At 44.1% G+C, this 16,029-nt stretch overlaps 2 protein-coding genes across 2 annotated transcripts in view; both read left to right on the top strand.

Moving 5' to 3' along the window:
- Positions 1-1,335, top strand: part of LOC129863858 (neural proliferation differentiation and control protein 1-like) — a 38,030-nt gene extending 36,695 nt beyond the window's left edge. The window contains exons 7-9 of the mRNA XM_055936197.1: positions 625-704; positions 897-996; positions 1,176-1,335. Of these exons, the coding sequence (XP_055792172.1) occupies positions 625-704; positions 897-996; positions 1,176-1,247 (252 nt within the window). The 3' untranslated portion in view covers positions 1,248-1,335. The remainder of the gene's footprint in view (positions 1-624; positions 705-896; positions 997-1,175) is intronic.
- Positions 1,336-12,258: 10,923 nt separating this feature from the next.
- LOC129863856 (POU domain, class 5, transcription factor 1-like) lies at positions 12,259-14,739 on the top strand. The gene is made up of 5 exons (XM_055936196.1): positions 12,259-13,014; positions 13,150-13,261; positions 13,496-13,626; positions 13,890-14,054; positions 14,281-14,739. The coding sequence occupies exons 1-5, from the start codon at positions 12,259-12,261 to the stop codon at positions 14,533-14,535; spliced, it is 1,419 nt and encodes a 472-aa protein (XP_055792171.1). The 3' UTR covers positions 14,536-14,739.
- The last annotated feature ends 1,290 nt before the right edge of the window (positions 14,740-16,029 follow it).

The raw sequence follows: 16,029 nt of genomic DNA on the forward strand, positions 1-16,029 counted from the left end.
GTATATGCGTCAGCCTACTATTTATAAAATTGTAAAATAGACCCTATATTATTTAAAAATTAAAATCTCATTCGCTAGCCTATAATTGTAAGTTTGTAGGACGCATATCCTGCACCTGCATTCCATGGTTTGAAGGAGGTCCAAAATTCCAGTCCATATAATACAGTATAATACAATACAATTACAGTAATAGGCTACAGTCCACACTGAAAAAGATTAGGCTACTGGAGCTTGTTTAATGTATTCATCCAAGAGAACATAGCTACTATTTTGGGCTTTTATGTTTTTCTGTCGTGCGTAATGTGTGGTAGCCTATATATCGTATTGGATAATGGCACAAACATTTGGGCTTTTTTGGGCTTGGGATCATAAAATGTCTTTAAATTAGGGCTCATCAGGCTGCGTCAGGCTTGAACTTTCATGCGATCAAAGCTCTAATCAAATCCAGACATATCTACAGTATATGCCTTACAATATATGCTTGAGAATGACACTTCCAGTTTTGCCGGGAAATAGCGATTTACTCGTGCAAAAAAGTGATTCATTCTTGGAATGGAACATTTGTAAAATACTGGGGAAATATTCAACCCTTTTTTTCTTGTGCCTCTCCTCTTCCCTTTTCAGTCGGGGGATAAGAAGTTGGCCCAGAGTGCTCAGATGTACCACTACCAGCATCAGAAACAGCAGATGCTATCCATGGAAAAGTGAGCTCTAGTCCTCCTCCTGTCCCTTTCGGTCTCTCTCTCTCGCACTCTCTCTCTCTTTCTCTCCCTCTTGCTCTCTCTCTCTTTCTTTCTTTTTCTACTTCTCTCTCTCTCTCGACATCTCCCACAATTCAGTTCCATTCAAATATGAATAAACACACATTCATCCTGGTGCATTCTGTTGTTTCTCAGTCATAAATCGGAACCGAAGGTCGCTGACTCAGAAGTCACATCAGATGAGGAGGAAGTGGACGGAGACTTCACTGTGTACGAGTGCCCTGGACTGGCACCGGTGGGTCTGCTACGACACACACTCACACACACACACGCACGCACGCACGCACGCACGCACGCACGCACACACACACACACACATATGCACACAAATTCTTGTTTAATACACACTATTCACAATGATGATGACTTTGTTTGTGTGAGGCTTTTAACAGCAATGTTTTTGCTTCATTGCAGACTGGAGAGATGGAAGTGAAAAATCCTTTGTTTAACGACTCTACCCTACACTACCAGGGGAATCCCAAGTGAACCCCATAGATTTTCATGCCTGCACACACACACACACGCCATTTCTTGTACTCTGGAAAAAGAGCACGTGAACTCTCCGATCTCAGAACTGGATGGGCTTATATAAGAGGAAATGAAGAGGCAGGAGGTTGACAGATGTATGAAACTCAACATATATGTCTCTAATGGCACCCTATATAGTGCACTACTTTTGACCAGAACCCTATGGGTCCAGGTGCTATTTGGGATGTAGACAACCTTCCTGTATCCTAGGACTTGGTCACTACTAGGGTGTTTCTATCATACAAAAGTCCTAGTCCCCTGTACTTTCCAGTAAAAGACAGTGTTCCTTTTGAATATAATTTGTTGTTTAATGTCTTTGCACCTTTCCTTGGTCTTTTAAGCTTGTTTGTAATTTAATCTCACAACGAGAACATTATTATGGGAAACAAGTGTTTACATTGCCAAAGCAAATGAAATGGACAACAAACAAAAGCGAAATAAACAAGGAAAAGACAATCAGAAATGAACAGTAAACATTACTCACAAAAGTTTTTAAAGAATATAGACATTTCAAATGTTATATTATTGGCACAGTGTTGTAACAATGTCCAAGTAATTGAAGTATGAAAGGGAAAATAAATAAACAGATAAATATAGGTTGTATTTACAATGGTGTTTGTGCTCCACTTGTTGCCCTTTTCTTGTGGCAACAGGTCTCAAATCCTACTGATGTGGTGGCACACTGTGGTATTTCACCTAATAGATGTGGGTTCGATTCGATTTCTTTTCAAATTCTTTCTGGGTCTGTGTAATCGGAAGGAAATGTGTCTCTCTATGGTCATACATTTGGTAGGAGGTTAGAAAATGCAGCTCGGTTTCTCTCTCTCTTAGAATCAGTGTTTCAATTGCTCGCCTTTGTAATGTCCGTTATTATCTCCCAAAGCCACTGTTTGTTTGTTTGGTACAATGACCTAACATATATATATATATAGATATATAGCACATAGAACACAAATATGTGCAGACACACACACACACACACATCAATTCATAATATAACCGTCCCTTACTCTATTAGCCATGCATAGCTAGTAGCTAACCCCAGAGCATTATACTGTAGATACTGGTACACATTAAGGGTTTTTCAAGAAATGTGCTTGGCATTTGGCTAAGGAGCAAGAGGAACACAAGGGGACACTGTCATGATATACTGTGATATAATCTTTTAAGTACTATTTTATGGATGCAAAAAAATGTATGTCACACATTTGTGATGTCTGTCTATTCGTATCTTCCAAAAACAGGGTTTAGGATGAAGTCCTTGTCATTTGGTGGAGCAAATTTTAACTTGTTAAATCAATATTGTAGATTTAAGAAAGTATATTGGAAAATGTAGTACCAGATTTCTCATGTGTGGTTTGATTCCGACATGTTTGAATATGATAATAACTTTGATTCGACCTCCTATGTGTAACTGGAGGAGACATGTAAATTGATATGTACACACTTGTATGAATGTCTATAGGATTGACGGTCGGTGGTGGATGTCACTATCTAGTATTGTTTCTCTCTTTTATCCCTGTCAGTTCCAACCCTGGTGTTGCAAAATGTGCATAGAAAGAGTGAAACTGTTCACTTTTATATATTTGTACATGCAGGCCTAGCATCTGAATTAAATGTTTTTACCTCAAGTGAAGCTTGCAAAAGGACAATGCATAGCATGCATCTCTGTCTCGTTATCTTTCTCACTCCTCTCCTGTCCCCTCTATCTTGCTCACTCTCTCTGTCTCTCTCTATTCAATTCAAAGGGCTTTATTGGCATGGGAACATATGTTTACGTTGCCAAAGCAAGTGAAATAGATCATAAACAAAAGTGAAACAAACAAAAAGTTTACACTCACAAACGTTCTAACGGAATACAGACATTTCAAATGTCATTATGGCTATATACAGTGTTGTAATGATGTGCACCTCTCTCCTCTCTACTCTCTCTCTTTCCCTCTTCTGTATCTCCCTCTCTGTCATCTCCCTCCCTCTCTCTCAATTCGATTCAAAGGGCTTTATTGGCATGGGAAACGTATGTTTACGTGAAATACTGTAGATACTAAATCAAAAATGCATTAAAATTACAATCACAAAAGTTTCAAAGGAATAGAGGCATTCCAAAGGTCATATTATGGCGATGTGCAAATAGGTAAATTACAAAAGGGAAAATAAAATATCATAAGTATGAGTTGTATGTACAATGGTGTTTGTTCTTCACTGGTTCACCCTTTTCTTGTGACAACAGGTCACAAATCTTGCTGCTGTTATGACAAACTGTGGTACACTGCTCAAAAAAATAAAGGGAACACTTAAACAACACAATGTAACTCCAAGTCAATCACACTTCTGTGAAATCAAACTGTCCACTTAGGAAGCAACACTGATTGACAATAAATTTCACATGCTGTTGTGCAAATGGAATAGACAACAGGTGGAAATTATAGGCAATTAGTAAGACACCGCCAAAAAGGGAATGCTTCTGCAGGTGGTGACCACACACCACTTCTCAGTTCCTATGCTTCCTGGCTGATGTTTTGGTCACTTTTGAATGCTGGCGGTGCTTTCACTCTAGTGGTAGCATGAGACGGAGTCTACAACCCACACAAGTGGCTCAGGTAGTGCAGCTCATCCAGGATGGCACATCAATGCGAGCTGTGGCAAAAAGGTTTGTTGTGTCTGTCAGTGTAGTGTCCAGAGCATGGAGGCGCTACCAGGAGACAGACCAGTACATCAGGAGACGTGGAGGAGGCCGTAGGAGGGCAACAACCCAGCAGCAGGACCGCTACCTCCGCCTTAGTGCAAGGAGGTGCACTGCCAGAGCCCTGCAAAATGACCTCCAGCAGGCCACAAATGTGCATGTGTCAGCATATGGTCTCACAAGGGGTCTGAGGATCTCATCTCGGTACCTAATGGCAGTCAGGCTACCTCTGGCGAGCACATGGAGGGCTGTGCGGCGCCACAAAGAAATGCCAACCCACACCATGACTGACCCACCACCAAACCAGGGTGTACTTCAGGGAAGTACAGATCAGGGTTAGGTTATAAAAAAAATATCTGAAATGTTTAACATCCCAAGGAGCACCATTATTACATTTTTTTTTTTTAAATATGGCACCACAACAAACAAACCTGCCAAGAAGGCTGCCCACCAAAACTCACGGATCAGGCAAGGAGGGCATTAATCAGAGAGGCAACAAAGAGACCAAAGATTACCCTGAAGGAGCTGCAAAGCTCCACAGAGGAGATTGGAGTATCTGGCCAAAGGACCACTTTAAAATAGAAAAATAAGCAAACACGTTTGATGTTCGCCAAAAGGCATGTGGGAGACTTCCCAAACATATGGAAGAAGGTACTCTGGTCAGATGAGACTAAAATTGTGCTTTTTGGCCATCAAGGAAAATGCTATGTCTGGCGCAAACCCAACACCTCTCATCACCCCGGGAACACCATCCCCATAGTGAAGCATGGTGGTGGCACCATCATCCTGTGGGGATGTTTTTCATTGGCAGGGACTAGGAGACTAGTCACAATTGAAAGAATGATGGATGACACTAAATACAGGGAAAGTCCTGAGGGAAACCTGTTTCAGTCTTCCAGAGATTTGAGACGGAGACGGAGGTTTACCTTCCTGCAGGACAATGATCCTAAGCATGCTTTTAAAGCAACAGTCACGTGGTTTAAGGGGAAACATTTAAATGTTTTGGAATAACCTAGTCAAATCCCAGACCTCAATCCAATTGAGAATCTGTGGTATGACTTAAAGATTGCTGTACACCAGTAGAACCCATTCAAACTTGAAAGGAGCCTGAGCAGTTTTGCCTTGAAGAATGGGCAAAAATCCCAGTGGCTAGATGTGCCAAGCTTATAGAGACATACCCCAAGAGACTTGCAGCTGTAATTGCTGCAAAAGGTGGCTCTACAAAGTATTGACTTTGGGGGGGTGAAAAGTGCACGCTCAAGTTTTCTGTATTTTTATCTTATTTGTTTGTTTCACAAAAATATTTTGCATCTTCAAAGTGGTAGGCATGTTGTGTAAATCAAATGATACAAACCCCCCAAAAATACATTTTAATTCCAGGTTGTAAGGCAACAAAATAGGAAAAATGCCAAGGGGGGTGAATACTTTCGCAGGCCACTGTAGGTATGGTTTTTTGTGTGCTCTAGGGCAACGGTATCTACATGGAATTTGTATTTGTGGTCCTGGAATACCTGTGTGAGAATGCTGTTCATCGACTACAGCTCAGCATTTAACACCATAGTACCCTCCAAACTCGTCATTAAGCTCGAGACCCTGGGTCTCGACCCAGCCCTGTGCAACTGGGTCCTGGACTTCCTGACGGGCCACCCCCAGGTGGTGAGGGTAGGTAACAACATCTCCACCCCTCTGATCCTCAACACTGGGGCACCCACAAGGGTGCGTTCTCAGCCCTCTCCTGTACTCCCTGTTCACCCATGACTGCGTGGCCATGCACGCCTCCAACTCAATCATCAAGTTTGCCAATGACACTACAGTGGTAGGCTTGATTACCAGCAACGACGAGACGGCCTACAGGGAGGTGGTGAGGGCCCTCGGAGTGAGGTGTCAGGAAAATAACCTCACACTCGATGTCAACAAAACAAAGGAGATGATCGTGGACTTCAGGAAACAGCAGAGGGAGCAGCCCCCTATCCACATCGACGGGACAGTAGTGGAGAAGGTGGAAAGTTTTAAGTTCCTCGGTGTGCACATCACAGATAAACTGAAATGGTCCTGAAATGGTGTATGTGACAAATAGAATTTGATTTGATTTGGCAACTGGACCTTTTTAGTAACACCGTTATTTTTGTTTACTGAGATTTACTGATCTAGGTTCTGCTGAAGGCCCTCCTTGGTTGGAGACAGAACCACCAGTTCATCAGCAAACAGTAGACATTTGACTTCTAGTAGGGTGAGGCCGGGAGCTGCAGACTGTTCTAGTGCCCTCACCAATTCGTTGATATATGTTGAACAGGGTGGGGCTTAAGCTGCATCAGTGTCTCACCCCACTGCCCTGTGGAAAGAAATGTTTGTTTTTTGCCAATTTTAACTACACACTTGTACATGGATTTTATGATGTTATAATGTCGCCTACGGGCACAAACCCACTGTCACTGGACCAGACAGGACTGGAAAAAAAGTGCTCTTCACTGACGAATCACGGTTTTATCTCACCAAGGGTGATGGTCAAATTCGCGTTTGTCGTCAAAGGAATGAGCGTTACATCGAGGCCTGTACTCTGGAGCGGGATCGATTTGGAGCTGAAGGGTCTGTCATGGTCTGGGGAGGAGTGTCACAGCATCATCAGACTGAGCTTGTCGTCATTGCAGGCAATCTCAACACTGTGTGTTACAGGGAAGACGTCCTCCTCCCTCATGTGGCACCCTTCCTGCAGGCTCATCCTGACATGACCCTCCTGCATGACAATGCCACCAGCCATACTGCTCATTGTGTGCGTGATTTCCAGCAAGACAGGAATGTCAGTGTTCTGCCATGGCCAGCGAAGGGCCCGGATCTCAATCCCATTGAGCACGTCTGGGACTTGTTGGATCGGAGGGTGAGGGCTAGGGCCATTCCACCCAGAAATGTCCGGGAACTTGCAGGTGCCTCGATGGAAGAGTGGGGTAACATCTCACAGCAAGAACTGGAAAATCTGGTGCAGTCCATGAGGAGGAGATGCACTGAAGTACTTAATGCAGCTGGTGGCTATACCAGATACTGACTGTAACTTTTGATTTTGACCCCCCCTTTGGTCAGGGACACATTATTACATTTCTGTTAATCACATGTCTGTGGAACTTGTTCAGTTTATGTCTCTAGGTTTGCTGAAAATAAACAAAGTTGACAGTGAGAGGACGTTTCTTTTTTTGCTGAGTTTATATAGGGAAGGTAATCAGGGAAGTGATAAAGTCCAGTTGAGCGTAATGATGGTGACAGGTGTGCGCCATAATGAGCAGCCTGGTGACCTAGAGGCCAGAGGGGGAGCACACGTGACAGTACCCCCTCCGTGACGTGCGGCTCCTGCCGCAGGACGCCAACTGAAATGACGATCCCGGGGATCAGGAGAACCTGTCGCCGACTGGTGCGCGGGAACCTGACAGACAGGCTGAGGCAGAGGAGCCTGGCGATCCGGCTGAGGCATGAGAGCCTGACGAGCCGGAGGAAGCAGGGGAGCCTGGCGATCCGGTGAAGGCATGAAAACCTGACGAGCCGGCTGTAGCAGGGGAGCCTGGCGATCCGGTGAAGGCATGAAAGCCTGACGAGCCGGCTGTAGCAGGGGAGCCTGGCGATCCGGTGAAGGCATGAAAGCCTGACGAGCCGGCTGTAGCAGGGGAGCCTGCCGATGACTCTTTGTGGTGTTTGTTTAGCGTGTTACAAATTTCCCAGAAGTGGTTAGATTCTACGGAATCTGTAATTACATTGAGCTGATTTCTGACGTGCTGTTCCTTCTTTTTCCGTAGTGTATTTCTGTATTGTTTTAGTGATTCACCATAGTGAAAGCGTAGGTCTCTATGTTTTTGGTTGGATAGGTTTCTCAATTTCTTTCTTAGGTTTTTACATTCTTCATCAAGCCATTTGTCATTGTTTTTCATTTTCTTAGGTTGTCTGCTTGAAATGTTTTGATTTGATAGGGAAGCTGAAAGGTAAAATATACTGTTTAGGCTTTCTACTGCCAAGTTTACACCTTCACTATTACAGTGAACTGTTTTGTCCAGGATGTTGTCTAAAAGGGACTGAATTTGTTGTTGCCTAATTGTTTTTTGATAGGTTTCCACATACTTTCCTTCCATTTATAGCGTGTCTTAATATTGTGCAGTTCCTTTGGCTTTGACGCCTCATGATTGAGTATTGCTCTGTTCAAGTAGATTGATTTCGCTGTGATCCGATAGGAGTGTCAGTGAGTGTAAACGCTCTGAGAGACTCTGGGTTGAGGTCAGTGATAAAGTAATCTACAATACTACTATATCTTTCAAGTATGTTGCTCTTTAAAGGACTGAAATGGACTCCGCACAAAAAGGACAAATTAAGCTGTGTGTGATTGTATATAGGATTGTAAATAGGATGAAGAGGAGGATGGCTGGAGAGGGAGGGGCTGGGAGCTGGGAATAAGACAACTGAGCGTCCCCATGGCGGGATGAATCGGTCATCCAACTTTGTCTTACTATTTATGTATTGTATAACATCCCACACCACACCCAATAAAAAACTGTTTCACTAGTTCTCTTCTTTCATCACCATTTTTTCATCACACTTTCTATGACACTTCTCAATTCTCTTTGGTGGACAAGGATGACTGTGGTCATCTTTGGTCTTCAACCGTCTGCCCCTCAACTTTTGTGTGTGTGTGTGTGTGTGTGTGTGTGTGTGTGTGTGTGTGTGTGTGTGTGTGTGTGTGTGTGTGTGTGTGTGTGTGTGTGTGTGTGTGTGTGTGTGTGTGTGTGGGGGGGGCTCTTGTAACTGTTCCCATTGAGCTGCCTTCCGAGGGCTGTTAAAGCCCATTGTCCTCGTGGACAGTGGTAGGGAGGTAGCTATTGGTCAACTGCTGAAAGTTTGCGATGGGTGGAGGGATGGTGGTGGGTGTCAAAGGCAGGGCCGTTAGGGAGAAAATCAAAAAGCCATCAGTCTTGTTTGTGGGGGAAGGTAGGCGGCAGGGGGGAGGTGGGCAGACTGTGGAGTAAAACTGGGGGTTTACTATGGGTGCTATAGGGAGAAGGCTCAGGAAAACTCCAAGGCCTAGTTGTTGTATATAGGCTTAAACTAAGGTTCATTCCTGATCAAGAAAAACTCCTGGCCTGAATAAGAAGTTATGTGTATATACAGTACCTATACACCATCCCCCTGTGGTGGCCTGGTGCACAGTGACCTCTCAGACACCCAGGACAAATAAACAAGTGTTTCTGGGCAAGCCAATCTGTATGGGGTGGCAGGGAGCCTAGCGGTTAACATTGGGCCAGTAACTGAAAGGTCGTTGGTTTGAATCACCAAGGTGAAAAATCTATCAATGTGTCCTTGAGCAAGGCACTTAACCCTAGTTGCTCTAAAAAAGACTGTCTGCTAACTGACAAAAATGTATGAAATCTCTCCACTGATGGAGTCAGAAGGGGATGATGGCAATATAAACAAATATTCAAGACAAACTAAAGTATTATGGCAATGAACCTAAAGCATATTGGTTTAAATGGTTGAAACCAGGCTGTACCGGTATACTCCATTGTCTCTCTCAGTCACCCTGGATGGGTCATTGGTGAGTGGTGACTGTGTGTCTGAACTACATTGTTTACACACACAGATATGTGTGACTCTCCCTTACACCTCCTTATGGCTGATAATGCATTACTTTCATTTAGAATACACTGTAGTACAGGGAGCTTATTTGGACATGGTGCAGACTCGATATGTCTGAGTTGTCTCTGTGAGTGTTGAAGTGTACAGTACCATTAACCATCTTTACAGCTTTGACTTTTGGCTAATCCCTGATCACCCTCCCTCCCCCTCACTGTACCTCTTACCCCGTCCCACTTTCACCCTAAGTGTCAACGTTTAGCATGACAATTCCCTCCCAAGTCCATGGCACAGGACAATGCCAGTATCTGGAGTTTGATGTCTTTTAAGCATTTCACTGGCTCCTGTTGCCTCCAAGGTCCCCTCTCCCTGGCTTTGTAATAGGGCGAGATGGGGAGAACGAGAGAGCACCGCTCTCCTGGTTCAATCTGCCGGGTCAGTGTGTTTGAAGGTGGATAGGTTGGATAGAGAAGGGACACAATCATCCGGTAGTATTGAGTGGGGTGGTGGTTTAGAATTCGAAACAAAAACGATGATTAAACATGCTATTCCATAACTGCCATAACTCTCGTGTCACATCAACCACCCACCCCATCAAATACGTCACTCTCTGGACTGTGGCTTGGTCGAAACCTTGGAGAGTGTTTGTTTCAGGGTAGGGGGTGGGTGTGTGTGGGGCGGAATCAAAGGGCTGCGACTTATTGTTCGTGTCTGTAAAGAAGTTAATGGTCGCGCCATCGCTACTCCGGGTCTGAAAGCCGCGGGGTGCCTCCGGGCCAAGTCGCACAATGACACCCCCACTCCGTCCCGTGGTGCGTCTTCCTGCCACAATCTGTACCAACGACTCGCTCTGGGGGTGCGCATCTGTATCGGTGCGATGGCGCTCCACTATTTTCAATACACCAATCAAGGCTATAGTAGAAGTTCACCTGGATGCTTTTTGTTGTTTTATGAATATCCTCTGCGTTGTCTTGATTTTCTATGGGCAAAAATCGGCTTGTGTGTGTAAATTGTGCGTAAAGTTGTCACTCTTGGGCGAAGTTCAACCATTATGTGAATCATTCGTTTAGAGCTAATTGTCTACTTTGAAATGTCGTAAGACTGCGTCTAATTTATAGACTCACTGACCCCCCCCCCCGAAACACAAGTCATTCTCAGTTTATCTCAGATATCCATGTAATTGCGCCATCACATTATAGGCCTTGTCTCTCAGCCAAAAGGATGGTCCAGATATTGTACAATTAGACAAAACATGAATCGAATGATTTAGCAGTTAACTTCACTAGGTCTATATCAAAGATAGACATATAACGCATGAGGGTCACATAAGGCCAGTGTGTTGTGTGTAGAGCTCAAAGAAAATGCGTCAGTTATAATTTCCAATTAAAATATATATATAGATTCTCCTTCAACGATTTTATTGAAATTTTATTTCAGAACCATGTAAAACACAATTGAAAATAGATAGGCCTATGCTATTTTGAGATTTTGATCGAATGGGATTCCTCTTTTAGACTAGTAAAAGAGTTAACCAATAGCTAATAAGCTACCCGGACTATCTGCAGTGACCCTTTTTGCAATAACTCCTGTGACTCATCACATACGCTGCTGTTACTGTTTATCATCCTGTCATCGTTATTCATTGTGTATTTATTCCTCCTGTTATAATTTTTATATTTTGTTTTTCTCTCCGCGTTGTTGGGAACGCCCGTAAATAAGCATTTCACTGTTAGTCTACACCTGTTGTTTGCGAAGCATGTGACAAATAACATTTTATTTTTAGGTTATAGACTAAGAAAAATGCATATAGGCCTACCAATCTTTCTATATTGCTTGATATTCTAATATAAAATATATATAATGTGAGTGAAGCATGAAAATCGAGCATGATCAGCAAATTTCCCAAGACGTTGTTGAATTAAATGTGATTGTTGATTTGATCACAATTTGACCTATACATTCTTTCTAATGAGTAATAGTGAAAATATTTCATTCTGCTGTTTAAATGCATCTGGTTGCATGTATACCAAGGAAAGCTCGTTAAGGTAAAGTTTTTAAACAAAGTCCACACAATGCTCCATGCATATCAGATACTTTAGCTTCAGTCCCTGAATATCCGACTGATTAGTAATGTAAACATACTAAATGGATCAACATTGAATCCGTGAACTACATATAGCCTAACTTTTTCCAAGATAATTTCCTTTAATTGCTTACAGGAGTTTTGCATACCTGCGCTTGCATTATTCACATTTTATCTCAGGAAGAGGAACAGTCTATATTTAGTCGTTTAAAAAAAAAGTTTCTCCAAAGTTTCGAATGAGAAAGCACGCCCACTATTTTAACACGGGGAATGAAAAAAAAAATCAAGTTCATTCACAAATTTACCATCAGCTGTGCGTGATTGTCTCTCGCGGCCAATGGGAGGCGAGGCAATTAACATCGCAACCTCTAGCGCCAGATGATTAAAAAAAACCTGTGGAGCTGGAGTTTTTGTTGTGAGACGGGCGTTTGAGTTTGAAGGTGAAGTAGGTGGTGGTAAACTCGAAATTCAATGGACTACAGTTGATGGGTATCTCGCACATAGGCAACAAACTGCTTGCATTTCTGAAAAGGTTTATTTCGAAACGGCAAGCGTCATTGAATATCACCTGAACTTTTACGAAGAAGATCAAACCAAGGAGAATGTCGGAGCGACCCCAGAGCGCTACTTCGGAGTGCAACAGCCGGCCTGATGACTTCAGCCGGGCCATGTACGCCCAGGCCTTGAGTCAAGAGGGGTTTGGAGGCGCGTCGCTCCAGATCCCACACGGCGTTCTACAACATCATAGTCTTCTCTTCAACAAGGCCGCATATAATGGGATGCCTCCAACAACCAATCAAACCTTTTTGCCATTCCCACCGGGCACTGGTGACTATAGGGCCTCCGACTTGCACGCCGGTGACTTTTGCCAACCCAAACACTGGTGTCCTATCGCCGCTCCGGAGTACACCGGCCAAGTAGCAGGGGTCGCAGCGGCTACCCACCCCACAAACCTGGGCCAACCTAACACCGAAACCAGGGAACAAGTCAAGATGTCCGAAATAAAGCTCGAGAAGGATGTCAATGACGAGTATGGGCAAAAGATTCAACATTATCCAACTCCACCTTCGTCTGCTGTAGCTCACGGGGTTTACTACTCGACCCCATGGAACTCGTCGTTTTGGCCCGGCTTTCCCCACACCACGGCTGCGAATACCAATACTCAAAACCTCAACTCCATACCCTCAACATCGTCTTCATCGTCCCCATCTCTCTCGCCCTCACCCCCCATTAATGGGTTACCCGGTGTCACGTTCTTCAACGGGAACGCAAGCCAAACTGCCCAAGCGCCCCAGGCGCAAACCTCTACCCGGAGCAGTGGTTCCTCCAGCGGCGGGTGCAGTGACTCGGAAGAGGAGGTGAGTCAAACGGGCCTATGTACTGTTATCCTATAGTCATTGTACTATTATGCGTTTACACTGCAACTTGTCTTTTCATTCAAAGAGAGCGTTGTGAAATGTTTCCTAAGAGGCAAAATTACTAACCCATAACAGGAGAACCTTTCAACTGAGGAGCTGGAACAGTTTGCCAAGGAGCTGAAGCACAAGCGTATTACTCTGGGATTCACACAAGCAGATGTAGGCCTGGCCCTAGGAAACCTTTATGGTGAGTTTTCCTGCTGTGTTGAATACTATCCATACATAACCTTTCCCTTCTGTGCCATTGAGTTGGTGTATGTGGTGAATGCAATTCTTTGCCCTCTGAACTTGCTGAGTGTCTCATTAAATTGACTTCGACTACAGTTTCCTCAAATGAGTTGAAGCAATATTCATTTCCTTCACTGAAGGTACTGTAGTTGCAGTGACTTCAACTACTGATGACAACTTGTTCTCTGTTTAGGCAAGATGTTCAGCCAGACTACAATTTGCCGCTTTGAAGCGCTCCAGCTTAGTTTCAAGAACATGTGCAAGCTGAAGCCCCTGCTCCGAAGATGGCTGAATGAGGCTGAGACCTCGGACAACCCCCAGGATGTGAGTATATGTTGGTTGTAGTTTAGAAACCCATCTGCTCGAAAGAGGTCAGGTGTGTGGAGGGTAGGATGCCATCTTGAGGATAGAAAATGCATACATTTCCATGAGCAACCAAGGTAATATTTATTAGACAATGTTCGCCATTAAATAACGCAAAAGCTGAATAGGGGAGGTTGAGGGGCACCATAGTATTACCACCTCTGGAATGGACCAAAGCACACTGCCATGTCCCAGTATAAATATAATTACATGTTTGTCCCCAGATGTACAAGATCGAGCGGGTATTTGTGGACACCAGGAAGAGGAAGCGGAGGACCAGTCTGGAGGGGTCGGTGCGCACTGCTCTGGAGTCCTACTTTGTCAAGTGTCCCAAACCGAACACCCAGGAGATCACACACATTGCTGATGACCTGTGTCTGGAGAGAGATGTGAGTCCCATACAGCTGGCCATCACTTACTTCCTTTTACTTCCTCAACCCTGCATGGCTTTTAAGTTCCTCTTACATGCAGTTATGGAACATGCCTTCTTGCTTGTGTTGACAAGGTTTGAATCTTAGTGCTGTTAACTTCTGACCCTATTAAGTTCTGTATTTCTAATGTAAGAGGTGTGGAAATACTTTTTGGTCAGCATGTGACTTATGTTGTTTTTGGCAGGTGGTGCGTGTGTGGTTCTGTAACCGCAGACAGAAGGGCAAGCGCCTGGCCCTTCCATTCGATGAGGAGTGTGAAGGACAGTACTATGAGCAGAGCCCCCCTCCCCCGCACATGGCTCACTCCCCCCTGCCTGGGCAGGGGTACTCTCTCTCCAGCCACCCTGGGGGCCCCACCTTCTACATGCCCCCCCTCCAGAGGCCAGATGCCTTTAAGCAGGCCCTGCACCCTGGACTGGTGGGTCACCTGACAAGCTAAACAGGTTCCAGTTCTCCAAACCAGCCGGGCCATGTGGCCACCTCTTCCCTTCCCCACCCAACATGGCTACCTCTCTTTAGTCCTTCAGTCCCCACCTACCCAGGCTGTTGTCCTCCATATGCAGTTCTACCCCACCTTAGTCCGACCACGGAGAGCCAGTCAAGTGAGCGGGGGCTTGTAGGCCAGTAAATAAATGGCTCAAAGCTGGAACTTCCTGGTGTCTTTAAGGCCAGGGAATCTTGACACTGCCTTGTCTCTGCTTCATGTTAACTTTTCATCTGTTGTGCCTTGCCTCCCACCCAGTTCAGCTGCGAGTCATCTGCACAACGGTCGATGCCCCAGCCAGCATCATGACTATTTAAGGGATGGGGAGGGTTTGCCCATCGGCTCTGAATCCAGTATGAGATGGCTTTGCACAAAGTTGTGGTATTGTTGAGTCTGACCTTTTTGATATTTTTTTATTTCTTTATCTTGAATATCTTTGTCCGGTCTTATCCTCCAGTGGCTAGCTATTTTCAGGTGACAGTTGTCTTATCGAGTTTCTATAAGTATTCTTTGTCTTGTTCAGAAGGAGTACTTTCATAGTGGAAGTATGACACATAGTTTACTTGTCTTGCTGAGAATCCTGGTATGTTTTGTTACCCATGAATGTCTTTTCATCTGTTGTACACTGACTAACTTAAGTGATTTTATTATTTTAAAACTGGAACCGTAGTTCATGTTGGGGACAAACGGCAGGATGTCTGTCGAGTGGGGCATTGAGGACTGCCCCTCAACCAGTGTTTCTTGTAAACGTGATGGTCAGTGACCTAAAATTGTTTGTCACTGTTAACTTCCGCAATCCTATAATAGTTGCTTTGATCTTTCTAAAAATGACCATGTCACAATCTCGTGCCTTAATGTGTATTTTAAAGTCATTTCCTCTTCTGACTCTGATCTCTTGTGACATGTTTTTACGCAATCCTATGTTTATAAATGAAAGCCTATCTGATAATTTATTGAAACTGGCTATTTCTCTGGGGAAACCTAAAGATGTTATCTGTATATTTTCCACCACGCATTTAAATACTTTACTTTATTTTCCATTCCAACCTCCTGTGTAGTTACAATTTACGTTTTGTGCTTTGGTTCTCAGTAAGGTTTTTACGTCACCGGTGTTATGCTTTACAGTGAACGCCTTGCAATAAGTATTGTCAATCTCATATCCATGCATTATACACGTGTTAATGTTTGGATTGGTATATTCCCCTTTCCTGTAACTTCTGCACTGAGTATGCTTTGGTACTGTAACACATTGCTTTTGTTCAATTCTGCTGTTTAAGTACCTTACTGTGATTGTAATCAATTAAAATGGTCAAAGAGCCATTTCTCAAGTCATTTTGCTGGGAGTGGGGAAGGAAAATAGGAACCCTGGTTATTGGCAGAGGGTGGGAATATAACACACAGGAAAGTTCTGTGGTGTACTGACTCATTGAAACATGTCCATGCATGTGA

Source organism: Salvelinus fontinalis, chromosome 10 (assembly GCF_029448725.1).
Source record: "Salvelinus fontinalis isolate EN_2023a chromosome 10, ASM2944872v1, whole genome shotgun sequence".
Taxonomy (NCBI): domain Eukaryota; kingdom Metazoa; phylum Chordata; class Actinopteri; order Salmoniformes; family Salmonidae; genus Salvelinus; species Salvelinus fontinalis.